The sequence below is a fragment of the Alosa sapidissima genome, chromosome 20 (assembly GCF_018492685.1).
Source record: "Alosa sapidissima isolate fAloSap1 chromosome 20, fAloSap1.pri, whole genome shotgun sequence".
Lineage (NCBI taxonomy): Eukaryota > Metazoa > Chordata > Actinopteri > Clupeiformes > Clupeidae > Alosa > Alosa sapidissima.
The window spans coordinates 8,564,152-8,590,498 of NC_055976.1; the positions used below are offsets into that span (position 1 = coordinate 8,564,152).

A 26,347-nucleotide genomic window follows, 5' to 3' on the forward strand; every position below is an offset into this window, starting at 1 on the left:
TGAGCTGGCTGGCTGGGCGCCAGGACCCCATGGGATTTCATGGAGGAGAAACCAAATGACCGTGTGCAGTGATGCTGAGAGCGTTTGTCCGACCCCCTGCTCCTCACCCCACCCAAAGTCCAGACTGCACACTGACTCTGTAATGCAATCGCGACCAGTTCTACCTCAGCAATTATAAAGATAATAATGACCACAGTGTTGGCGTTAATGACTGTGAGCAGACTGGCTGGATAGCAAAGCCCAGCGCCATCTATCATTAATGCTAGTCAGTGGGGGGGGGGAGATGGTCTTCCGTGAGGTTATGTTGTATCCTTGTATTTTGTTTATATAGGTCTATGTCTATTTGTCTATATGCATAGTTTTATTAACAAAGGCTACCAAGGCTAAAGGTGGCACTTTACACACTATGGTTTACCTGTGATGCTGACAGGAAAATGTTGTGATGTGATGACCATGGAAATCACTCTGTAGTCATCCGCCTGTGATGGACAGGTGGGGAGATCCCGTGTGTCACTGAGGTTATGGGCTAATCTGCTCAGTTCAGACACCAAGGTTTTTGGATGGCCTTCAATCTCTCTCACACACACACACACACACACACACACACACACACACATACACACTTACACACTTTCTCTCTCAGTCACACACACAAGCGTACCCCCTAACCTACACAGATTTCATTTTGGCATTTGCAGAGAGACCCAATTTCATATTTTTGCTAGAGTAGACACAAGCTGCAAATATGTGTGCATCTGAATATTGGCTAAAGGCATCCTCCTTAATGCCGAATATTGAGTGAATTCCCTGGACAAAACATCTTGGAAGGTCTGAGGGATTGGCATCCTTAAATCCTACCTGGATAAAATGGATTTTGCTCTTCCTTTTTTTCTGTCATTCTACTTTTTTTTTTTTTACCCTCACCTCCTTCAATGTTCATACATAAAAATTCAGTTTTCTGTGCAGAGTGTTTGAGAGGGTATTGGGCTTTTGAGGGTACCTGCTGTTCTGGCACACAGATGTTCTCTTTATGATAGCTGCCCAGAGGAAATCTGATTCCAAGGTTGAGGTTTTGATGGTGAAATGCATTGCAATCTTCTGTCCGTGTGTAGTATATCAGATTGGATAGCTATTCGGATCAGGTATGCAGCAAGTTTTGATTTATGTGCACACATTCTGCCTTTGTGAATCCCTGTGTTTGTACGTTGTGAATGCTAGTCTCTGCCGCCTCATAAAATATCAGACACATCATAAAATAGGGCGTGTTTAAAATTGATTAACATTTCATAGTGTCCGGCCAGAGTTTAGTGGATGTTAAAGTACTGTAATTAAGATTCTCTTCCTGCATAGAAATCCTCCTTCATAAAGGATTACCTGCGCCGCTTTCAAAAGTGTCCCCCATAATCCCGACTCCCATTATTCGATATGGATTAAATTCCTGATTAATTCGCCTTCATTAAAGGGCCTGGTCCTGGCGGACTCGGCTGAGGCATGTGCTTTAAATGAACCTGTCTGGGTTTCTCTGGCCATATAATTGAATGTAGTGATTTCTGTGATAAGAGTAATTATTTCCATGAAAGCAGAGTGATTGGAATTTTATCTAAAGGTGTTCCTCAAGGGCCACCGTACGCCCACCCACCCTCCTTCTGTCCCAACCCATACACACACACACCCGGTCAGAATGACTAGCTGACCTTTGACCCCAGAGTTATGAGGAGCACATATTAGAGACGAGTAAGGTCACAGGGACCTCCGTCTAATAAGATTTACCTTTCGCGCGGTATCATGATGAGGCTAGAACTTAACTGTCTTGTTGCTCTCCACCCCCATAGATCAAGAGCTGCTGGAGGACATCATGATTGACAGCTGCTTTTACCTCTCTCAGCCAATGGTGAGTGCCAAGCCAACACGACGACCAGTGAGTTTTGTCACACAAAACAAAATTGGACTTTCTTTCATACAAAAGATATGCACAGAAATATTGAATCAGACTTACTGTGTTTTTCAATTGCATAAAATATCCCTGTAGCTTGACTGGCTCAACCAGGGACTCAGACACCAAGGTCGTAGGCTTAATACCAAAGGGAATGTTACACAAATGAACATGTATTTCTGGAAAGCACTGTAACTTTGTACAAAAGTTGCGATAAACGTTTTTTCCCCCCCTAAATGTGATTCAGTTGCAGTTGTATTAAATAGCAACATAGCGATAGCATGTACAGAGTGTGGTGAGCACAATTAGCAACCCCGGCATCATACTGCTCGATGCTGAGCAGGAAGCGAGCGCCTCGACTCAGCGGGGGTGGTGGGTAGCAGCGAAGTTAATCACAAACCCCACATTGTAATTTGCCGTCCTGCAGGAATCAACCCTCATCCATCATTAGCAATTCTGCTCGTGTTTTTTGGCCAATGCTACCTCCGCGGCAGCACCACCTGAACGTCCACTTAGATAGCGTCGGACGTTGAAGGTGGAAAACAGAATGAGTTTAGGTTTTAATGCTTTGTGCGCCACTGACAGCCAATGGATGATGTTAATAAGGACGCGGGTATGCCAGACGCCATCCTGTACCCTCTGTGTTTGGCCTTGTGTGTGTGTGTGCGTGCGTGTGTGTGCGTGTGTATGTGTGTGTGTGTGGCACCCTTCGCTCTAATCACCTGACAGCACAGACCCCGGGTCGGTGTGGGAGCGGCTGGCCTTAGTGTGGACGGAATGTAAACACAGACGTTGCCATTGTTGACTGCTGGTCCTCTGAGTTGTAGCCTTGAACTCCCACTAAAGTGCCTGTGCTGCATGTTTCTGTACAGCGCTGTGCCCAGACAACTTGTAAAACGGAGGCATTTGGCATTCTTTAAATGAAGTACTTTGGGTGAAGTATTAATAAATTAAAATCTAACAGTTACTTCTATTTGCATCATTTTAATTGGTTTTAAATGCCTTCCTCGTTGGCTCTTATTAGACATGAGGGACATTAAATATATTTCATGGTAATGTACTGTTGATACTCTGGCAGAGTAGAGATGCTTGTAGCATTCTTAAACAGGAGGCCTACCAAAGACACAAGTCTGTGCAAACATGCATACAACACACACACACACACACACACACACACACACACTCACACACACACACACTCACACAGTGTCCACACACAAGCATGCACTGTAGAGGCATGCAGAGTCTGGACACACAGAAACACACACCAGTGTGCATGCCTGCACACAGTCACACACACACACACACACACACACACACACACACACACTCACAGAGCGAGCGTAAAATATGGCCGCAGTGAAGGATGAATGGGCGCTGTGCTGGCGACTTGGCAGGTCGTTATTCTGCATCCTGAGAGAGAGAGACCATAAACTCTAGACACAATGAACCGCTCTTTAGAACTCACTTTGCCCCTGCACCTCCACCCACGCCATCTATAAAGTTCAACCTTGATAAAGAGGGGAGAGAGAGAGAGAGAGAAGAGGGGAGAGAGAGAGAAGCAGAGAGAAGAAGCAAGAGATAGAGAAAAAATTTAAAAGAAAGGGAGGATGGAGGGAGGGAGAGAGGGAGAGAAGGTTAGGGACCGACCTGGGAGGTAGGGTGTTAAAAAAGACTACTTGCTTGTAAAACAAAGGCCTTCGCTGAGTGGAACATGTGTGAAGTAATTTGGGGCTTCAATCTCAGTCAAGCAGAAAATGAGAATTAGGACCAAAAAAAAGGCCTTTCCTGACAGCACGACAGAGGAACATGCATGTGTGGCCTGCCGACGTGTCAATTAACATGCTGAGACACACAATTGACGCCCGAGCGCTCTTAACTTCAAATCTGTGTAAGCGCTTGACCCCGTGGGCTGTCCCCATGGTAACCCTTCCCTTCCCGAGCAACATGCGGCGGCAGGGGGCGATCTGGTTTCCTCGGACACCGTCCCACATGGGATGCTGTTGCCGGGCGACGGCCAGTGGGAAAAGAACTTCGGGGCCCCAGGTTCCAACCTTGGCAGAGGACGAAAAGAAGAAAAAAAACAGAAAAACGGGGAATGGGAGAGGAGGGGAGAGGAGGAAGGGAAGCCATCCACTCTTCCTAGCGCATAACCCAGACCCCTCCACTCCCTGTTTCCATGTAGGAAAACTGGTGGGGAAAGAGACATGCCCCTCCATTCCCATAGACGTCCATTTCCCATCAGCTTGCTGCATCAGCTAGCATTAGACCTGTGGTGATGCCATGGAAGTGTGTGTGTGTGTACTGAGCAGCACCATCTGTTGGTAATGCCCCCCTCCCCTCTCTCTTTCTCTCTCTCCCTTTCTCTCTCTTTCTCTCTCTTTCTGTCTGTCTGCCTGGAGAAGTGGCAGCCATGGCTGAGCAGGAGGGAGGAGGGTCGGTCGAGAGGAGAGGGAAGTTGTGCGTTGGCGGTCGCAGACATTAACGCCCTCCTCCTGAGTTTAATTAAGAGAGAGTATGTGGGTTGTGGCAGGATGCCTTCCAAATGGGTGTGTGTGTGTGTATTTGTTTGTGTTGTTGTTAGTGTTTGTTTGCATGTTTGTGTGTGCCTTTTTGTCTGTATGTATGTTATTACAATGCAAGTGCATGTGTGTATTTGTGAAAGCGAGAAAAAATTGTATTTGTGCGAATTTGCGTTCATATGTGCACAACCATACCTGTGTGCACGTGTGCATGCGTGTGTGTATGTGTGCGTGCGTGCTTGCGTGCGTGCGTGTGTGTGCATGTGTCTCTATTTGTATATTAACACGCCATGCGTGTGTTGATGTTTGTGTTTGTGTGTTTTGAGAGAAAAAAAGACAGTGTATACTGTGTGTGTGTGTGTGTGTGTGTGTGTGTGTGTGTGTGTGTGTTGATGTGCATGTCAATGGGTTCGTGTGTGTGTGTTCGCTTGTGCGCATGGGCGTTGCCACACGTGGAGGCCATATCTTGCATGGGAAAGAGCTATGTCTCCCTCGCTGCTGACAGATTTGCCATCCATCAGCCTGGCACTTGATCAATACAGCACAACACATGATCACCCATGCACCGCCTCCTGATGTCTCACTCTGTCAACTGATGAGGGCGTTCTAACAGATGGCGGTCGATAATCATTAGCCCTGGAAGGGCTGCAATATAACAAAGACTGATACAGACGTTATGACATTAGATTATAACAATGTTATTGGAGGAGCATCTATTAATTATGGATATTGATAATGCTTTGCGGGGTGGACAAATCTGGTGGTAAAATCTATGGTTGTGACATTGTACTTTTGCTCTTTCCCTCTCCTCTCCTCTCTCTCTGTCTTTCTGTTTCTCTCTGTCTTTCTCTCTCTCCTGTTCACTCTTGTTCTGTCTTGTACACCTCGGTATTCGCACCCTTGTCACCTCTTCTGCACCTCTCCCCATCATCTCTCATTCCCCATCACCTCTCTGCACTATCTCCTTCACTCCTCCTCCATTTCTCTGTCTTATCACACCCTTCCTTCATGTAATTTTTCTCTCTTTCTATCTGCCCATCGCTTTTTTTCCTCCCACTTCTCTCTATCTCTCTCCCTTCTCTCTCTCTCTCTCTCTCTCTCTCTCTCTCTCTCTCTCTCTCTCTCTCTCTCTCTCTTTCTCTCTTTCTCTCTTTCTCTTTCTCTCTCTAGCCGGATGACTTGATGAGTCTGGTGGCTGTCATGCTCTATGACTTCCAAGACAGGAAGTTCCTTCCCCGCGAGCGGCCAGCCAATCAGAGGGAAGAGCCCAAGCCGGAGGTCAGGGAGGTGGAGAAGTGCCTGCTCAAGTAGGTGCAGCATGCAAGCAACTATTATGAAGGACGTTGTATTATGAGATGTGTTACTATTACAAAAGAAGATGTGCCAAATGGGGCTTTTTAAAGTGAATACATTTTTCACCTCAGGGGTGTTATATATGTTGTGTCTGACCACAGCTTAAGAGGACATCTAAGATATTATCTAGGCTTTGTTCAAGGAAGGTGAAACCATTTTCATGGCTGGGCACGAATCACATTGATCAAAAAGCTTTATCTTACATGTAATCAAGGCATGGTCAGAAGTCTCTTACTGCATATGTGTGAAAACATGTGAAGCGTTTCTTTTCTTTTGCCTTGAAGAACCCTTTTGGAAAAATATTCAGTGCAACTTTCAGCCAGTGGATTTATACTGGCCATCCCATTATGGCATCAGCACCAAACACATCCACAGCCATGTTACTACAGTTTATTACACCGCTCTTCACAATGCTAGTAGAACGCTCCATTGACTTGAATGGGATTTCCCAACGTTCTACGGTAAAATATTTTCATGTAATTACCGCTGCAAACATATAATTACCGCTGTCAATGGCAACAGGTTTTGTGCTGCTGATTTAAGTTTTTCATATCACTCCGCAAGTAGTCCGGTTACTTCTTGCATTGGAACTTCATTCAAAAGTGAAAGCAGACGGTTGATCAGCTGTGTTCTAAAGAATGTTAAATTCAAGTTCAGCGTGTGTTGCGAACTATTTGTTTCTCAGCAAAAGCCACGACGAAACGGTAACAAATAAGTGTAAAGAGACATATCACGGAGTTTATTTTTTCGTTTGGGCAAGTAGCCGTATAATAAAGCGGGATAATGTATAGAACGCCGGTCATTATTGGGAAAATAAGTCCCTTCAGGGCGAAGCAAGACCGGTTCGCCCTGTCGGGACTTATTTTCCCAATAATGACCAGCGTTCTATACATTATCCCTTACATACTGTAGTGCAGAAGCCTGCCTGAAACCATCCTGAACAGAAGGTGTCCAGAGTAGAGTTTATTTGGCTGCTTAAACTGAGGTCTGAGCTTTTGACTGACAGGAACAGAGGAGCAGTCAATGTTGTAAGGGTCCATCTCATCTGACCAATTTGGTATTTGCACTGAGCTTGTAGGATACTGATGTCCAACAATGGGAAGGATGACAGTGGAGTTGATGGGGTAATGCAGCAGCTGTCAGCAAAAAGCAGACATAAAGCTCTCTCGGAAAGGAGAGAAAAAATACACTTGTCAGACCCTTTCTCCAGTATCCAAAACCTTCTGAGCCTTGAAACATCCCACACAAAATTCTAGAAATGTGTTTTTTTTTTTTAGGGCAGAGAGTCTTCAGGGATCCCAATTGAGAGGATGTGCTGGAGAGAGAGATAGAGAGAGGGGGGCGGGGGGGGGGGGGTTCGAGGGCATATGAAAAATAAATGACAACAGATGGACAGAGGGAGTGTGTTTTGTCCTTGGGTCATGTGAACATTTGTGTGTGTGTGTGTGTGTGTGTGTGTGTGTTTGTTGAGTAATGTTTGCTCATCTCCTGCAGGTTTAAGACAAAGCTGGCGGCCTCGCTGGCACGCTGCAGGATCAAACACGACCTGCTGACGATCGACTGCATCCTGCCCGACAGCGTCAGGAAGAGGCAGGAGAAGGCCAACAGCCAGCCCCTCTACGCCTGGGTCAACACGCTCAAGACAAGGTGCTCTTCTGCAGCTTTTATTACAGTCATAGCTCACTGACTCGGTTATTATTACAGTTATATTCATACCTAGTTGAAACCAATTCAGTTATTAAAGGTGCCCTGCCACACGTGTTTCATTACTTTGTGGTAATGTCTGGAGTTCTACCATGGACTCCATAACATGACAGCTTGGATAATTTTAGCTTCATGACATGAACTTAGCTTGGCTAACGAGTGCTAGCATTGTCCAAATTGACATAAAACCTGCTAGGCTAGCGAGTGCATTAAACCTGTATAACATAGCACTTCCTTAAAGGAGAATTCCGGTGTGATATTGACCTAAAGTGTGTTGAAACATGATACCGAGTGTGAACGTATGTCTCATAGCCCATCTCGGCTTGTCCCCTGCACTCCAAAATCTGGCGCTAGTTAGCCGATGCTACCAACAGCTTTTTCAATGGTGGTGCTTCGGCATCGGGCTAGCCATGCAAATAAATCACTGTTTTACACCATTTACGAGGCTCAATGTATCTCCACACTTCATTGGTAGACTTCCGAGGGCCCTGACATTTAAAACGAGACATTGAGAACTTTGAAGAAACACTGGTAGTTTACTTACAAGACGATTTATACAGACAGTATCTTCACGAAGTTTAGCGTTTGCAGCCATCTTGAATTTAGTCACGATAAGTCGAGCGACGAGTAAGAATGAACAGGCATGATAAGGGATCAGATTCCAAAAATAATTCAGTGGAAATGCATGGATTCCAGTTTCTTCCAGTAGCAGCAACTGGAATCCATGCATTTCCACGGAATTATTTTTGGAATCTGATCCCTTATCATGGAAGTCTCTCTATTGAGTGGTGCAGACAAAAAAGAACTGAATCGTAGGCTACATGATGGGGGCGGCAAAGTTTGACGCTGGTGAGTGGAGTGGTTTTGAAAATAATGAAATCTAATGTAATCGAATGTCGGTGCTTATGTGTGGAACACTTCAGGAACAGGATTATTCTCGATTATTAACTCCAGATCAATGACCTGGCCAGGTGCTCCTAATCAAGGTTATCATAAGCAGTGCACCTGAGCAGAGGTCTAGAGAACACACAAAGTGCCCTACCCAACATGCATGCACACTCACGTGACGTATGCTCACACACCATTCTGCCAGTGTAGGCACACTCACACAGACACAAATGATCGTCCACTCATACTCCCTCACACAGATAGCTATCGGTGGCAGAGTAGCCGAGGAGGATATTATCAATCTGCTCTGTGATACAGGCCATGTGATCAAGAACCTGTGTGTGTGTGTGTGTGTGTGTGTGTGTGTGTGTGTGTGTGTGTGTGAGAGAGCTGCAGAGGTTAAGCCCAGGTTCACAGCCATTCCCGCTCACTGCCCATGACCATTTCAGCCCACTGGTGTGAAAACCACCTTTTTTTCCCCCCAAGACCCCACAGCTACTGCTCACTTAACTCTTTACTGGGCGGAAATGAATTGTATTCCTCCGCCTGGTTTTTTGGCTCCAGGAGCAATTGTATTCCTCCACCTTTGTTCCTCTGTTTGTGTGTGTGTGTGTGTGTGTGTGTGTGTGTGTGTCTGTGTGTCTGTGTGTCTGTGTGTCTGTGTGTGTGTGTGTGTGTGTGTGTGTCTGTGTGTGTGTGTCTGTGTGCGTGTGTGTGTGTGTGTCTGTGTGTGGGCCTGAGAACAGGCTAAAGCCAGGCTAAGCTTAGTTAGTCTTCTGTCACTGATTGCATCATACTTTATGGTGGTGTGTGTGTGTGTGTTGAGTTGTGGGCTGCATGTCTGCTGCTCTGTGTGTGTGTGTGTGTGTGTATATGTGTGTGTGTGTGCGTGTGTGTGTGTGTGTGAGAGAGGGTATATGTCAGTGATAGTTTATTGTTCAGATGTCCTGCTGACATCCCATTAAGCCCGTTCTCTCCTGTTTAACCTCTATAGCTGTGTGATCTGCCTTGTTTTACACCAGCTGGATGTGTAGTTTAGTGCATGGCTGGAGCGTGTGTGTGCGTGTTTGTGTTTGTGTGTTTGTGTTTGTGTGTGTGTGTGTGTGTGTGTGTGTGTGTGTGTGTGTTGTGTGTGTGTGTGTGTGTGTGTGTGTGTGTGTGTGTGTGTGTGTGTGTGTGTGTGTGTGTGTTGTGTGTGTGTGTGTGTGTGTGTGTGTGTGTGTTGTGTGTGTTTGTAGTGTGTGCGGCGCTCTCCTGCCCCGTTTGAAACTGCAGACAGGCGGGCTAGTGGGGCAGTAAATCGCCGGCACTGAGCTCTGGACAGATCCAATCAGCGCCGCAGCAGGGCTCCCTCCTCGCTGGAGTGCACCCTGGAGGTCACCGCTGCCTCCACACAGGGGCCAGAGGAGACCAGCCCCAGCCAAAGCCCACTCACCCTCCTCTCCTCTCTCGCCTCTTTACCTCAAACAGCATCTGGGATCAGTTTGTGTCCCCCAACTGCCCACAGAGAAAGTAAAGAAGGTGTATTTAAAAACAGATTCCAGACCTCCTTGAATAGGAGCATTTTTCCTGGATCATGGTGCTGCCGTGTAGTTGGTGGTGGTTGAAACCTTAAAAGCATGGCTGTTTCCAGTTAGGCAACCATAAATATTTCATTTGTGAAATATTGGGTTCAGTGGCATGTCCTTGTGAAACAGATTATAAAAGAACACTTGATAATGTAATGTGCATGTGCCATACATTTAAAATCGTAAAACCATTATGACATGACAGCAGTGTCATAAAAATCTTATGGTTGGAATGGAGCGTCTCCTGGGTCTGTCATGGTTCCTATAGTAACAGCTGCTGACTCTGCCAGTTTACATCCTTATGGTCACATATACATTAATCCCTGCATATCCATGGATCATATTAAATGTTCTTCCTCCAGTTCATTCGTTTAAAGATATTCACGTGTGGCAAAAAGGTTTTCGTTTCCGTTTAGGTATTCACCTAGTTGAGCGTTATTCACTTTTGACTTATGGTCACTTTTGACACTTTTACACCGGGAGAGTTAAGGGTGTGTGTGTGTGGGATGTGAGGCGTTTAAAAATGGCCTGGGAAGCCCCGCTGTCAATGTTACCGTATCTATCAGTCTCTCTCTCTCACTGTCACGGAAACGGGTGGAGGGTCAGAGCCGAAGATCTGCACATCAGGTCAGTCCTCCAGGGGCTACTGGGGGAAACATTGGAGGAAGAAATGCTGAGATGGTTTGGATTGATTATTGTGAGAAACCGCAAACAGCACGGCTCAAATCCCCCGTTACAACCCCCCCACCCCCACCCCTCACATACACACACACACACACACACACACACACTTCTCACCTCAACCCACCTTTCTCCTCTCTCCTCTCCAGCCTGTCAAAGGTGCTGGACGTGCTGATGAGGGAGGGCTTTGCGCAGGTGAAATCGTCCAGGCAGCTGGACGGCCAGACCTTCTGTCAGGACCCGCACTGCCAGGACCTGCTGGCGTTCCCTCCGCAGCAGAAGGCCGAGCTGTACCGGACCAAGCTGCTCGGCCAGTACAAGCTCATCGCACAGGTACCACTCAAGCCCGCCGGCCAAGCTGTTTAAGTCATTATGCAGGTGCCTCACTGTTGTCTCAGCCAATACAAGCTCATTACTCAACTGCGGCCCTAACTTCCCAGCCAATAAAACAGTAACTCAGGTACTACCCAAATTGTTAAGCCAATAGAAAATGAATCAAAGTCCCTAATGTAATGCTCCCTATTTTCACTTTTTTTTAAACAACGCTTCCTTTTAAAGCTTATTGTTTTTCCCTTTTTATTTAGCACTGACTGGCCTCTGACAGATTCAGTTTAAGCCTCTTGTTTGTGCTGAAAAATTGATGTGCTTGTCCGACTATGCGGAGAGATAGATGTCTCATCCAATATTTCTACACACGTCTACAAACATCTCTGGAGAATGCTCCTGTGTTGGCAGGTTCAAAAGGGATACAGTGTGAAATGCATACAGATTGTATATGTGGAACATTACAATAGTCTCCCGTAATTGAAAAGGCATGAAGGCCATGTCTGCCCCGAGGTCTTTGATGTGTAGCATTATGACGATGGAGTCACTGGCCTTGACAGCACCACTGTGCCTTGGACTTCAGAGACAGGAGAAAAACAGCCTTGGTAATGGACTTGCGCTATGTGTTTTGATAGCGAATGAAATGTGTCATTTTTTCGAGTGACAACAGTGTATTAACGACAAGCGTAGATTTGAATGGTGTGACAAGTCGCAGTCTGTAGTGTTGTAATACTCAGGCACTCTGTCTGGTCACACTAAAAGACTCGCCAGTTGCAATGCGAAGCAAACCGTCTAAATTTGATTACCAGGCTCAGTTCAATTAAGCATTCAGAACCACTTTCTAACTTAATCATCTCTATCTCATACCCTCCACCTCTCTCTCTCTCTCTCTCTCTCTCTCTCTCTCTCCCTCTCTGCACTCCATCTCTCTGTCATTTTCCCCCACTTATATTTTCCATTTTCTCCTGTGGATGAGAACGACCTTGTGGTCTTTGCCACATCAAAGACATTTACACTGAGCCCAAATTAAGCTCAAATGAAAATCAAATTACAACTGGAAATATTGGTCACGGTGTAGTCCTTTAACCGCTGATATTAAAGGGTCACTCTCTCCTTGTCTTCCTTATCAGAGTTCTAGGGGACAAAAGCCCCAGCATTGTAGATGTGCCTGGCACAGATCCATCTCAAAGATGCAGATGAGAGGAGTTTAAGAAAGTTAAGCAAATCTTTTCTCGTATTTTTTTTATAGCAATTTACCCAAGTAGTCCTTAACATAGAGGTAAGAGTGTTATGTGAAATAATCTGGCTTCATGCATAAACATAGTGGGTCTTCAAAGTTATGACCCAGTACTTTTCCATTCCTGCTCAGCAACTGATAAGGTAAGGCATTAGGGATGCCAAGGACTTGTACTGGATGCTCAATGAGCACACATGCTGATTACGAATGTGTATGCCCCCTGCACTTGCAAGCTAATTGCTCTGTTTCAGAAAGGCTATACTGCGAACTATATAACGTGACACTTCCCTCTTTTCGTGTCATCTTGAAGCTCTGAAACTTCATCAAAGACATTTGCATTTGAGTCTAAATTAAGCTTAAGTGAAAGCCTTGATATTTTAAGTGCACAAGAAAAAAGTCATGGAAGTGGCTAGTGCACTTAAGGGTTCACAGCATTTCATAGAGTAGATCAGGACAGCTGACAGGTCCATGCAGTATAGATGTAGCTGCTGTGTTGAAGTATCTGTGATGTCCACTCTCTGTTTGCTGATGGAGGGTCTGTGTTGTCCTCTCTCTGTTTGCTGATGGAGGGTCTGTAATGTCCACTCTCTGTTTGCTGATGGAGGGTCTGTGTTGTCCTCTGCTTGCAGGACAAGTCCTGCTGTGTGGGCCCGTGGCTGGCAGGGGGCCTGTTGGTAGCGGAGGGGGACGTCCTCATGGCCGGTGTCCCGTCCGTCCTCACGGTAGCCCACGTGGCGGCCATCGTGGCCCTTGGCCCCCGGGGGCCTGGCCTCAGCAGCAGCAGCAGCAGCAGCAGCGTCAGCTCCAGTGGACCGTGCAGAGTGTACGTCTGCGGAGGAGACCTCCAGCCTGGACACAGAGAGGAGCTGCAGGAGAGCCTCGTCAACATGGGCTGCAAGAGTGAGTGTGTCTCTGTGTGTGTGTGTTTGTGTGTGTGTGCGTGCATTGGGTAATTATGCATGTGTATTACAGTAGACGTGGATTACAAATCAAAAGAATGGTTCTACCTTACCTGATTTATTTAAGTTTTATACAGAGAGCATAGCTTGAAGATACTTAACATCAACACTGATGACAACTTCAACAACTGTGTCAAAATGGACAACATCAACACTGTGAGAGACTCTCCTGACTCTCCTTTGACACAGTGTTGATGTTGTCAATGTTAACAGTGTTGGCAGGAGGGAGATCACAGGATAGTCCGCAGGACACTCCTCCACTGTAGTACAATAGGCAGTTTGGGATTTAGAGCCCTTCTCAAGGGCTCCTTGATGGTAGTTGGTGAGGAAGCACAGGGGTTTTCTCTGCTCCACTACACCCCCCCCTCCCCCCTCCAAGGTTTTTCCCCCCCAGCTGGTGTCCTCCCACAGCATCAGCTATTGCGGCAAACAACTGCAGTTGAATTTGTATTTCAGAAGAGCAAGTGACATGAATCTCAGAGTCAGTGTCCTATTCTGTGCTGTGCTACGATCATATTTGTGTGACTTGAGAAAGCATACAATAATATATTAATGCCACGGTATCATCCTGAGCTTTTAACACTGAGCTGGGTAGACAGACTGACTCTCTCTTTGTCTGTGTGTGTGTGTGTGCGTGCGTGTGTGTGTGCGTGCGTGTATGTGTGCGTGTGCGTGTGTGTGTGTGTGTGTGTGTGTGTGTGTACGTGCGCGCGCGCGCGTGTGTGTGTGTGTGTGTGTGTGTGTGTGTGTGTGTGCGTGTGTGTGTGTGTGTATGTGTGTGTTTATCAGATGTGAAGGTTCTCCCTGAGGCCTTCCAGGCTCTGGATGTGAATGACTTGCGTGTGCAGAGGACCCAGCTCATCCTGCTGACGCCCCAGTGCTCCGTCTCTGCCGTGTGCAACCCTGTGGGCTATCTGCTGCAGGAGAATGGAGGTATGCTGCCCATCATGAAGGCGTGCTCCATAGGACACACTGGCAGGCAGTACGGCTCTATAGTCTTGTATAAGCCTACAGTATTTAGGGTTTACTTTCAACACATTATGGAGGTTGGTGAGGTACTTTTTTTGCCTAAATGGTCTTTCATTTGCAAAATAGTTGTACTGTATAGCTTCTTTTCAGTCTAGGGTTGCATGTGCAGTGCACGCGTTATCGGAGAATTCCAGCGATTTTTCACATAGATCTCCGTTTCTCAAGGTCACCCAATACTGTCAATACGGTGTCAGTAAAGATGTTAAAGATGCCCCCAGAGTGTAGCACTGTAGCTGCCTGGCAGCTCTAGCTGTTGGCTGCAAAAACTCCAGTAGCACCGATTTTTTTTATTCACATTTTTATTTCGTATCGACAGTACTCGGTGACCTCGAGAAACGGAGATCTATGTGAAAAATTGCCTTTAAACCCCTCCAATACAAACTCCCAGTTGAATTGATACTCGTAACAGTGTCAGGGCCTGCCATAACTGGACGTACTGCTGCCATAACTGGACGTACTGTTGCACATTGCTGTGCTGAGCAAGATCTGCAGCAGTGCACAATTCTCTGCTGGGCTGTAGGGAGCATCGCAGCCTTGGCTGAGGTCTGTCTGAGATGAGTGTCTTCCCTCTCTAGACACAGAGCTCCTCCAAGACCTATCCCAAGGTTCCATAGCCCAAGCGAAGATCGATGCCCTGGTGGCCCAGCAGAGTAAGGACCTGAAGCATGCCCTCAATTGTAAGTATCCTGCACTGGCCTACACACACATAAACAGTAAATGATAGATATGATCACACACACACACACACACACACACACACACACACACACACACTATCTGAGATGCCTGTGTCATGACACACAAGATCAAAGAAGCCAGTTGGTGAAGTACACACAGATCAATCCCTGCGTTCTTTGGTCAGTCTTTCATACATTTAGAATGTAGATGAATCCGGCATACCAGTACGCTTATTATCCATTCTCTCTTTTGATGCAGGAAAAACGGCAGCCTGTTGGAGGTTATAAATTCATGCATATCAGATACACTCACTAGTGTTATTGAGCAGAAACCACCTTTGTCCCCCCCCCCCCCCCCCCTGTTTGATCCTCGTGGGCCCCGCCTGGTTGCTGTGTTGTTGGTTGTTGCCGCAGCTGTGGGAAGAAAAAAAATCAAATGAAATAACGCTGGCCTTTTGCATGGACCCAGAGGGTGGCTCATATGGTGTGGTAATCAGGCAGCTATTGAGCGCATGGAGAGGCCAGAAGACTCCCCACACCCCCCCCCCGTGCCGGCCCGGCCCACTCTCACTCGTCCCGATGCTGCAGATCCTCGCCGTGTGCTGTTAATTAACGGCAGGTGGGCATCGATTCCGGCCCAGTCGATGGACGAGAGGGAACGCCCGTCCGCTAGAGTGGAGGGGGGTTGCTGATGCCGTGGCTGCAGTTTGAGTGTGTGTGTCTGTGTGTGTGTGTGTGTGTGCGCGCGTGTGTGTGTGTGTGTGGGGATATGGATACAAATTCTTCTCGTCAAGCCACAGACTTTTTGCTGATGCCGTGTCTCTGTCTCTCTTTTTCTGTCTGCTTCTCTGTCTCTCATTCCCCTCCCCTTCGGTGGCTTACTGCATAGTAATCTTCAAACATGTTCTCCATGCAAACGTGTGTGTGTGTGTTGTCTTGTGTGGGTGTGATGACTGGTGTGTTGGCAGCCCATGCTGCTGGGCTGTCCTTCAACAGTGAGATCATTAAGGGCAGGTATTTACCTCGGCTGCGGTGTTAAGGTGATGGCCATTAGCATAGGTCCTAGTTAGCACCTCGTCCATGCGACTCCAGATGCCCGGTCCACTCAGGAGCTGCACCAGTAGACCGCCCCTCTGCCTCCCCTCCATTTTGAACTGGATTCCACAGTAATTAATCTGGATGGCAAAATCAAAGTTGTGTCCCCACAAACCAGCTATCCATTACAGTCAATACTGTGGTAGACTCCGCTAAGGTTGCAACAGCAAACAAAGCCAGTAGCAGCCAGCCTTCTCCCTGCCTTCTCCCTGCCTTCTCCCAGCCTTCTCCCAGCCTTCTCCCTGCCTTCTCCCAGCCTTCTCCCAGCCTTCTCCCAGCCTTCTCCCAGCCTTCTCCCTGCCTTCTCCCTGCCTTCTCCCTGCCTTCTCCCAGCCTTCTCCCAGCCTTCTCCCGCCATTTCTCAGGGACTGAAAAGGAAGAATATTAAGGACATGTGCAGCGTCAACAAGACATATTTCCACCTCGCTTAGTAACTCGTGTCTGTTATTTTGTCATATTGTCATTCTCCTGCAGATGCTCCATTTTCTCAGAGAGACGCCTCCTCATTCACAAACATTCTTTATAGCAATTATGAGGAAAGGATGACAGATACTCGCTCTCTTTGTATGTGTGTGTCTGTGTGTGTGTGTGTGTCTGCGTGTCTCTCTCTTGACAGGGTCTCCATAGGTAAGGCACGTGGAGGTGTGTTTTGGGAATGTTTGGAGTGTTTGTGCTGAAAATGCCTTTGGTGGTGTTCTCTACCTGCTGGGTTTGCTTGTGTGTGTGTGTGTGTGTGCATTTCTTTCTTCTTTTTTGACTCTGTGCCTGATTTCACTGCATGTTTAATGCTCCAGATGAGGGGGTTGATGTTGTCATACTTTTTCATGCTTTTTTCCCTGTGTGAGTGTGTTTATCTCTGTGTGGGTGTGTGTGTGTGTCTGTGTTGTGCTTGTGTGGCTGTGTGTGTGTGTGTGTGTGTGTTGTGCTTGTGTGTGTGTGTGTGTTGTGCTTGTGTGCCTCTGTGTGTGTGTGTGTGTGTGTGTGTGTGTAATCTCTTAGGTATTGTCAACTGTGGATCTCACCCGCTATGACTTCTCTTTGTTGTATATTTGATTATATTTATGTATTTTGGAATATATTGTTTATGCTCCCTCTGTGTGTGTGTGTGTGTGTGTGTGTGTGTGTGTGTGTGTGTGTGTGTGTGTGTGTGTGTGTCTTGGCAAACGTGCGTGTGCTTGTGTGTGTGTGTGTGTGTGTGTGTGTTGGCGTTGGCAAACGTGCTTGTGCGTGTGTGTGTGTGTGTGTGCGCATGTGTGTGCATGTGGGTACGTGTGTGTGTGGGTGTGCAGTCCCCAGAGTCCAGTCGGTAGTTTACTGCACCTGTTCGGTGTACCCAGAGGAGAACGAGGAGCTGGTGAGCCGAGTGCTGGCAGCAGGACAAGAGGATCAGGACAGACCGCCCTTCAGGTTTGTGTGTGTGCGTGCGTGCGTGTGTGTGTCCAGCGTGCACCAAGGCGAAACCATAACTTATGCGATTATAAATGTGCTGCTGTATTGATTCCTATGCACACTAATGCATGGCCAAGAGAATTCCTTCTGTCTGTTGCACATGTGAATGTTGCTATTGACCAGCTGTATGTCGGCACCAGGATGTATGTATTGATAATTTGCAGGCTCATTGATATGATGGAGATTACTGCAATTATGATGATGATTACTGTAATGATGAATGTGTGTGTGTTAAATGCATGCTTGCATTTCAATGAGTGTATGTGTGTTTATGGATGTGTGGTGTGTGTGTGTGTGTGTGTGTGTGTGTGTGTGTGTGTGTGTGTGTGTGTGTGTGCGTGCACGTGTGTGTGTGTGCACGTGTGTTCCCAGGCCAAACGCGGCAGCGCTACCCCAGCAGATGTGCATGGGTGAAGTGGAGGAGGGGCAGGAGAGGGGAAGCAGGTTCTTTAAACTGGAACCCTCAGAGGACAGCAACGGCTGCTTCATCGCTGTGCTGACCAGAGAGGTCACTCATATATACACACACACACACACACACACACACACACACACACACACACACACACACACATATACACTGACATTAACATAGAACAAACACACACATGCCCAGATATGCACACAGTATTACATCATGTCAAACAACCATATGCTCTGTTACCAGTACACATACACAGATACACACACATAACCAAATAATAACAAAAATAGCCCCCACCCCCCACCACCACCACCACTACCATACACACACACACACACACACACACACACACACACACACACACACACACACACACACACACACACACACCAATCATATCATATGCTCAGTCACACACACACACACTCCCTGACTCAGGCCAAGTTCCACCTGCCCGCTCTGCGAGTCATATAACCGCAGACCCAGCGGCCATTTTACAGTCATATTACCTGATGTCCACCCGTGTTCTTGGCCAGTAATTGCAGTTCAGCGGCTAAACAACATTTCCACTCGAGCGCTCTCCAACTGGTGTAAACTCATTAAAGGTGGAATAACAACAGTCCAAAAAACTCCCACGCGGGTGTGAACACACACACACGCACACGCACACACACACATGCACGGATGGGCACGCATGAAGGCACACCACCGCCGCACCAAAGCAAAGTCAATTGTAATCATGCCCATCATATAAGGTCCTGCCATATCCCATTAGCGTATGTGTTGGAGCTCCTAGGCTATTATAATACTGCTCAGAGAAGGCTTGTTGTTCTTTTGTGTGTTTGCGTGTGTGTGTGCATGCGTGTGTGCTTGTGTGTGTGTGTGTGCGGTGGAGTAGTGTGATAGCATCAGCGAGACGGGGGAACCTTGGAGACTCATTTAGTGGTGAGCCGATAAAGGAGCCGGGCTCTTTTAAAGGAAATTTATTCCCAAGCCTCCCTCTCTCTCTCTCTCTCACTCACTCTCTCTCCCTCGCACGCTTTCTCTCTCTCTCTCTCTCTCTCTCTCTCTCTCTGGCGCGCACTTGCTCGCGGACGTGGGCTTTTCTCATGGCCTCCTTCCGTCGGTCTCCCAGTGGAGTCGTGCAGTAGATCGAGGCTTTCTGAGCTTTATTAGGGCTACTGTAGCTATGGGAGGGAGGGAGGGGGTGAAGGGGTGAGTGAGTGGGGGTGTTTGAGAGAGAGTGGTAGGGTATGTGTTTGTGGGTGGGTGGGTGGGAGAGAGAGAGAGAGGCAGAAAGAGTTGTGCAAGAAAGGATGGGGAAGATGAAAGATGGGTGTTTGTGTTTACTGTTTGTCTTTCCCAGAGCCTGCCCATGTTCAAAGCTTTTCGCTTCCAGACTTCCCCTTGAGTCCTGTTCTCTGAGGGTCTGCAGCTGTCTTCCCCCTTTCCTCTCTCTCTCTCTCTTCCTCTTGGGCACCCATTCCCTTTCTTATACATCCCTTCCCCCATCCCTCTCTTCTCTTCTCCTTCTTACTCTTTCTCTCATCTATCATACATCCCTTCTTCTTACACATTTCTCTCCTCTCTTTTTATCTCCTTCAGTCCCTCCCTCCCTTTATCTCTACTTTATCTCTTGTGCACCCTTTCTTGTTCTTGTACATTTCTTTGTAATGTCCTTCTTTCTTTTGTCCTCTCTCTCTCTCTCTCTCTCTCTCTCTCTCTCTCTCTCTCTCTCTCTCTCTCTGATGTGTTGAGGCGTGTATATCCAGCGTCTAATCCTCCCCGTGGTGAGCTGTAGAGTCCCTCCTCCTGCTCTCTTGTGGCCCAGATAAGTGCCACCGGCTCCATGTGTCCCCCCCCGCCGCGGCGGAGCCCAGCGTGTGTCCCCGAGACAGCCAGCGCCAGCGCCAGCGTGTCCTGCACTGTGCCTCACGTCGCTCACGCCACTCGCCTGTCAGGACGAGCCAGCCTTGGAGAGGAGGGGAGAGGAGAGGAGAGGGGAGGAGAGGAGAGGAGAGAAGAGGGGAGGAGAAGAGGGGAGGGGGGAGAGGAGAGGAGAGGAGAGGGGAGGAGAGGAGAAGAGGGGAGGGGGGAGAGGAGAGGAGAGGAGAGAGGGGAGGAAAAGAGAGGAGAGGAGAGAGGGGGAAGGGGTGATGAGAGACAAAAAGAAAAGGGAAGATAAAGAGGGTTGCTGGGGGCCTGACAAACCCATCAAGCGATAGCTGTGGCTGATTTGGGATGGCAGTCTGGGAGCAGAGGTGGAGAGGTGCAGAGCTGACAAGCGAGAGAGAGAGAGAGAGAGAGAGAGAGAGAGAGAGAAGAGGGAGAAAGAGAGAGAGGGAGGGTGTGAGAAACAGAGAGACAGACAGGCAGGTCTTGAAGACGTCTGCTGCACATCTCAAGCCAGACAGCAGATGATGAGACAGCTGTCTAGCCCAACCTGTGGAATTGAGCCCCATCACCAGACGCGTGACAGACCCACAGGCAGGCAGATGAAAGATTTTGCTAGCGTAGAGTTTTCCACCGTGATGGAGACGTCTGTGTGGACAGGACAGGACAGGACTGGACAGAATGTGTGTGCTTCCTTTCAGTCTGCCAATCTCATTGGCATGACCCTGAGGTCTGCGGGATCTGCTGCTCTCATCGGCATGACCCTGACGTCTGTGTAATCTGTGAGCACTCACCTGGCATGAGAATACAGCATTTGGATACAACACACCTGGATCACAGACCGCACTACACACAGACAGACAGATGGACAGACAGACAGCACTACATATCTAGATGGGCAGACCGTGCTGCACTCAGAAGAAGGGGATCACTCTCACAAGGTGGGACTGGGGAGAGGATGTTGGAGAGAGAACCTTCAGACCAGTGGAGAGGAGGAGGAGGAGGAAGAGAGGAGGAAGAGGAGGAGGCGGCGGCAGATCTGAGTGTTTGTGAGGTCAAAGAGACGAGCGCCGGGGTCTTCACCCCTTTGAGTTAAGAGGCAAGGACCATAGATCACATCACAGACAGGAGGTGTGTGTGTGTGTGTGTGTGTGTGTGTGTGTGTGTGTGTGAGGGGGATGGAGAGCATACAGGGAGAAGATGGGGAAGGAGTGGAGAGTGAGCAGGAGAGGCACAGGAGACGCGTTGCAGAGGGAGATGAAAGTACGTCTTGGCATGGAGTGATTTGGAAAGTAGAGCAGAGCTGGTTGCCTTCTCTCTTGCGCTGCGTTTGCTTCAACTTCACTGCCATAATATTTCCTTCTCTCTCTCTGTCTGTCTCTCTGTCTTTCTCTCTATCTGTCTCACTTTCTCTCTGTCTGTCTCTCTCTCTCGCTTGCTCTTGTATGTAGGTGTAAACAGGTCTTGAGTCACGACAGCTTAAGTGCTCAGAAATGTTCAGCTTTATGGGCTGATGATGAAATTCTGTTCAGAGCCCAAACATACTCTCTCTCTCATACACACACTTACTTAATTCCCATTCCCCAATCTCACACGCTCACACACAGTCTCTCGCATGCACCTAAACCGTGACCATAACATGCGGCACAGTCTTATTTATAGTTCAGTTACAAAACAACCATTACACAAGCCATCTCACACACACACCTCTGTAGCCTGATATCTCATGGAGACACACTGTCGCACCAGCAAGTGTTATCCATGTCAAAAGCATGCTTCATCTCTCAACCAGTCCTGTTTGGGAGACACTCGGTCAGAGACGCCCCGGGTCCTTGTCTGCATTGTCTGGAGTGAGTGGCCACTCGTATCTGTGCTTTTTGTCTCTCTCTCTCTCTCTCTCTCTTTTTGTCTCTCTCTCGTCAATGAGATTACAACACTTTAACATAGTCTTTACTTACATGATTTTGGTTTTGATTTTCTAATTGGAGTAAGTGTTTGTGACAATACGTCATGATCAATTTGATGTTTGATCGCTGTTTTGGTATGAAGCATCTTTCACGTAATTAATGCGCACTCTAAGTGAAAGTAACCTAAGCCTAGGCCTACAATGCACTCCGTGTCTGTGCAGGTCCGCAATCGATCACATTCTTCAAATGGAGAACACATTCCTGATCGCTAAACTTTTGTTTTTTATTTTCTGTCAGTTAGCAGTTGATGTAGAAACATCTAGCATAATTTGACTTCAATTATCATAATTTGACAGCAGTGACAAGTCCTGTTGAGAGAGAGAGAGAGAGAGAGAGAGAGCGCACCTGCAAAGTGGTGCTGTGCGCGTGTGTGTCTGCATGGGGTTACGTTCGGTTCAAGTCAGAAGTTGGTTTGTCCGGTCCCGCATTCACGCTGCTCCATTATTAGATTAATGTTATCAGACAGCACTGTAAATGTATGCAGGAATTTCTTGCATTATGATGGCTAGGTCTTGAATAAATCATGCGCTATCCTATCCCGCGCTGAAATGTAGGCTACGCCCTGTAAACGTTGGCAAACATGTGGGAATTTGGTGACTGTTTTCTACTGGGCAAGTCCTAAAGATCTACTGGTCGATCGCGATCGACGGGTTGGCGAGCACTGCCATACATGATAAAATGTAAACAAGCAGGGAGATAATGAAAATCAGTTCTACTCAAACTACTTGTGCACGTAGGCTATGGAAGATTGGTCAAATCTAGAAAGTAGGAAAGTTTAAGTGAATGACGTGAAAGTGAAAGTAAGACATTCGAAAGGCCAACGAAAGTTAAGGTTGCTTTTGGTAGTACAAATATATTCACCACAAAAACTGGTGTTCTAAATAGCGATTTTGTTGTCTTTGAAAGGTTCTCTTATTGACGCATTGAACGCAATTTGGATTAACACCTGCTTTTACAAGGCGGAAGTGTTTAGGCGCCGAATAGACGTGCGCTTTCAGGAGCAGTCTTTGTACATACCTCGGAATACATTAGTAGGCGCTCTTTACTCTTCCCCTCCCATCTTTTTACGCTAAACTCCCACTTTCCCCTGGATCCTCCCATGAATGCATATGCATGACATGACAATCGCAATCTGCCACTTTCAGCTCCCGCGACAGGCAGTTTGCGCTTTTACATCATTGCGGCCTGTTTGTACATACCTCGCAATGATTTTACACGCACATTGCGAAACAAATACGCCTGAAATGGGCGCAAAAGCGTTAGTACATCTGGCCCTCTGTGTTTTCTCTCTCTCTCTCTCTCTCTCTCTCTCTCTCTCTCTGTAAGAGTCACACCTCTTGATGCTCACACAACAGAGGTTAAAGATACTGTGTGTTTGTCTAGTGTGATCATGATGTGATCTGTATGTGTGTGTGTGTGTGTTTGTATAGTGTGATCATGATGTGATCTGTATGTGTGTGTGTATGTGTATATGTCTAGTGTGATCATGATGTGATCTGTGTGTGTGTGTGTGTGTGTATATGTGTGTGTGTGTGTGTGTATGTATATATGTGTGTGTGTGTGTGTGTGTGTGTGTATATGTGTGTATATATGTGTGTGTGTGTGTGTGTGTGTGTGTATATGTGTGTATATATGTGTGTGTGTGTATGTATATATGTTTGTGTGTGTGTATGTATATATGTTTGTGTGTATGTGTATATGTCTAGTGTGATCATGATGTGATCTGTGTGTGTGTGTGTGTATATGTGTGTATATATGTGTGTGTGTGTGTATGTATATATATGTGTGTGTGTGTGTATGTATATATGTGTGTGTGTGTATATGTGTGTATATGTGTGTGTGTGTGTGTGTGTGTATGTATATATATGTGTGTGTGTGTGTATGTATATATGTTTGTGTGTGTGAGGGAAGGATGGCAAGGTATTGGGAGGCGATGGCAGCCGTCATAGCCGCAGGCGGCCCTCCGCTATATTAGAGCCATCCATCAGCTTTACTCGTCCGCTGACAGACATGAGAGGATAATCAAGCCCAAATAACGTCTCTGCAATAGGGGACGCGACACCTCCCACACACACACACACACACACCACACACACCACACGCAAACATACCTCCACCTCCACATCCCTTTCAATAAACCACACTAATAAAGATTATTGTTGCACTCTTAAGAATCTGCCGTAAAAAGGCAATTAGATGTGTGTGTCGGGAAATATTACCACGCTCCCCGCTAGCTACATATGGGCCCAGTAAAGGTTTTTATGGCCCTCTATATGACAGTTGCGGGGCCATATAAAACTCCCTACAGTATCACACATGCAGTCTTGTGGGATGCATGCATGTGATGCAGCCTCAAACATATTTACAGCAAATAGAAAGAGTGTGATGTGCTCGTTCATGTGCAGCCCTCTGACACCAACCTACGAAAAGCACTTAGCGATGTCTCACAACCTTGTTCATTTCTGGATGCAGATGGACCTTTTGCTGAGGTTTGGCTGACCCTCTCGCTTCGTCGCCACCGAGTGCATTAGATTGGAAGCGTGGCTTGGGTTAGATTAGGAAATGTGGAGTCGTTAGATTAGGAATTGGCGCAGTGACTCGGATGACATTTTGCGGTGAAATCTGTGCTGCAGTGCTTTTGGGTCCCGGTGATAACCGGAGACCTGTGCTGTGCTTTTTATGGCCATTCAGGGAGGGGGTGGGGGGGTGGGGGGTGGGCGAGGGCAGAGCAGAGCAGGAAGTGTTGAATAATTCAGCGCCCCCTGTCTGTGCACGTTAGCGTCAGCAGGGCAAACCCCTCAAGACTGTCACACACACGTGCACGCACACGTACGAACACACACATGGACACTACACACACACACACACACACACACACACACACACGACACACAAACAAACAAACACTAACCCTTAAACCCCCCCCCCCTCTTAAACTCACAATAACCTGTGTGCGCACGCACGCATGAACACACACACACACACACACACAGAGTGTGTGAATTATTCAGTGTGAGTGTGTGGGCTGTTGCTGAGGCAGCAGGTGACCCAGCAGGGCTGACTCTGCCATGAGTCCACAGGAGAGAGCCTTTACAGTCTCAAAGCAACTCTTAAACACACACACACACACACACACACACAGTCACACACAGTCACACACAATCACACACACCCTCAGAACAACCCTCCATATGGAAACAAAGCACTGCCGCATTTTGCTTCTTTTTTCTGCCTCGCGTCTGTTCCCAGACCTCTGCTGAGAAATCAGATCAAGGCAATTAGCAAGTTAATTAATCAAGAAGAACACGAACACCCAAGGACCCTTGCAAACTTGAAACCCATGTTTAATTTTATCCCACATTTGCTTCACACACACACACACACACACACACACACACACACACACACACACACACACACACACACACACACACACACACTCTCTCACTCTTACTCAACCACAAGCGCAAACTGATCCCTCCTCTCTCCCCACCTCCCCGTGCTGTGGTGTTGACTTCCTCTCTGACCTCCACCTCTCCCGTGTCCCCTCTTCTGTTCCGCAGGTGGAGCCGGAGGCGACGGAGACGGCCCAGGAGGTGCTGGCACGCGCCGCCGCCAAGGGCCTGCTGGACGGCATCCAGACCGACCCGCCGCCCAAGAAGGAAAGGCGTGCCCGGCAGCACCACCCCCACCACCGGCCCGGCGGCCCAGCCAACCAGGGCCGCTCCTCCCACCCCCACCCCCACCCCCACCCCCACCCGCGGCCTCACGGCTCCGTGAGCAGCCAGTCGCGCGTCTCCGACTTCCTCGCCCGCCAGACGAAGGCGAGCCACTCGGCGCCCGCGGTGGGGAATTACGGCAGCAAGAGCGCACTGGCCTCCGGAGGTGAGCTGATGACGTCCCCCTCCCCCCATCTCCGCCCCGCTCTCTGACGCCCGCTTTACGTCTCTCGCTCTCTCTTCCTCCCGGCCAATGGGAATAGCCGCTGCTTTTCTGTTGCGTCCTTCAAAGGCACTGATCTATTAAATGAGCCAACTGTTGGAGGCTTGAGCGCATGAAGGATGGGCCCTTTCCTTGGGCACCAAATTGAAGTACAATGTGAAGGAATATTAATGTTCTCGGAGCCCGTGTGAAATCCGCGTGGAACCGGATCATTAATGATGCAATGACTCATGTGACATCGAGCGTTCCTAAGATCCTCTCCTTAGATCCGCGCCTGAGGCAAGACGAACCGTAAGATGTAACGTCTGCTCTTAAGAAAGCGGAATGGGATGCTAGTGTGTGGGTGTTCTCAGTCCTTGTGCGATTAGTGCCCAAGTGTAGATGGAGGAAGGGAAATTTGAAATAGTCTGCTGACTAGAGTGCTTATTTCTTAGTAAAATGTCAGTGGGTGTCTCTTGTTATTCCTTGTGTGATCAGTGCTTAAAATGAAGGCAGGACAACATCATATTTAAAGGTGCAGAGATTCTAGACCTGTACACGTTTTGTCAAGCTTCTAGTAGTCTATTCTGAGTGCGCACTCAAAAAGTCGGGGGTTTATACATAACCCTGTCTTAAATGCGGTTAAAGTGGCTTGGACCAAGCCGATCGATACGCTGGTCTGGGGCCACAGAAAGGAGGGATGTAAATTTCATTGGCTCTCGA

General features: G+C 47.7%; 1 protein-coding gene across 1 annotated transcript in view; it reads left to right on the forward strand.

Moving 5' to 3' along the window:
• Positions 1 to 26,347, forward strand: part of LOC121693997 (putative methyltransferase NSUN7) — a 33,130-nt gene that overhangs the window by 5,507 nt on the left and 1,276 nt on the right. Inside the window, exons 4-13 of the mRNA XM_042073883.1 lie at positions 1,833 to 1,891; positions 5,626 to 5,762; positions 7,303 to 7,455; positions 10,799 to 10,982; positions 12,840 to 13,110; positions 13,959 to 14,102; positions 14,774 to 14,875; positions 17,260 to 17,377; positions 17,792 to 17,927; positions 25,267 to 25,588. Of these exons, the coding sequence (XP_041929817.1) occupies positions 1,833 to 1,891; positions 5,626 to 5,762; positions 7,303 to 7,455; positions 10,799 to 10,982; positions 12,840 to 13,110; positions 13,959 to 14,102; positions 14,774 to 14,875; positions 17,260 to 17,377; positions 17,792 to 17,927; positions 25,267 to 25,588 (1,626 nt within the window). The remainder of the gene's footprint in view (positions 1 to 1,832; positions 1,892 to 5,625; positions 5,763 to 7,302; positions 7,456 to 10,798; positions 10,983 to 12,839; positions 13,111 to 13,958; positions 14,103 to 14,773; positions 14,876 to 17,259; positions 17,378 to 17,791; positions 17,928 to 25,266; positions 25,589 to 26,347) is intronic.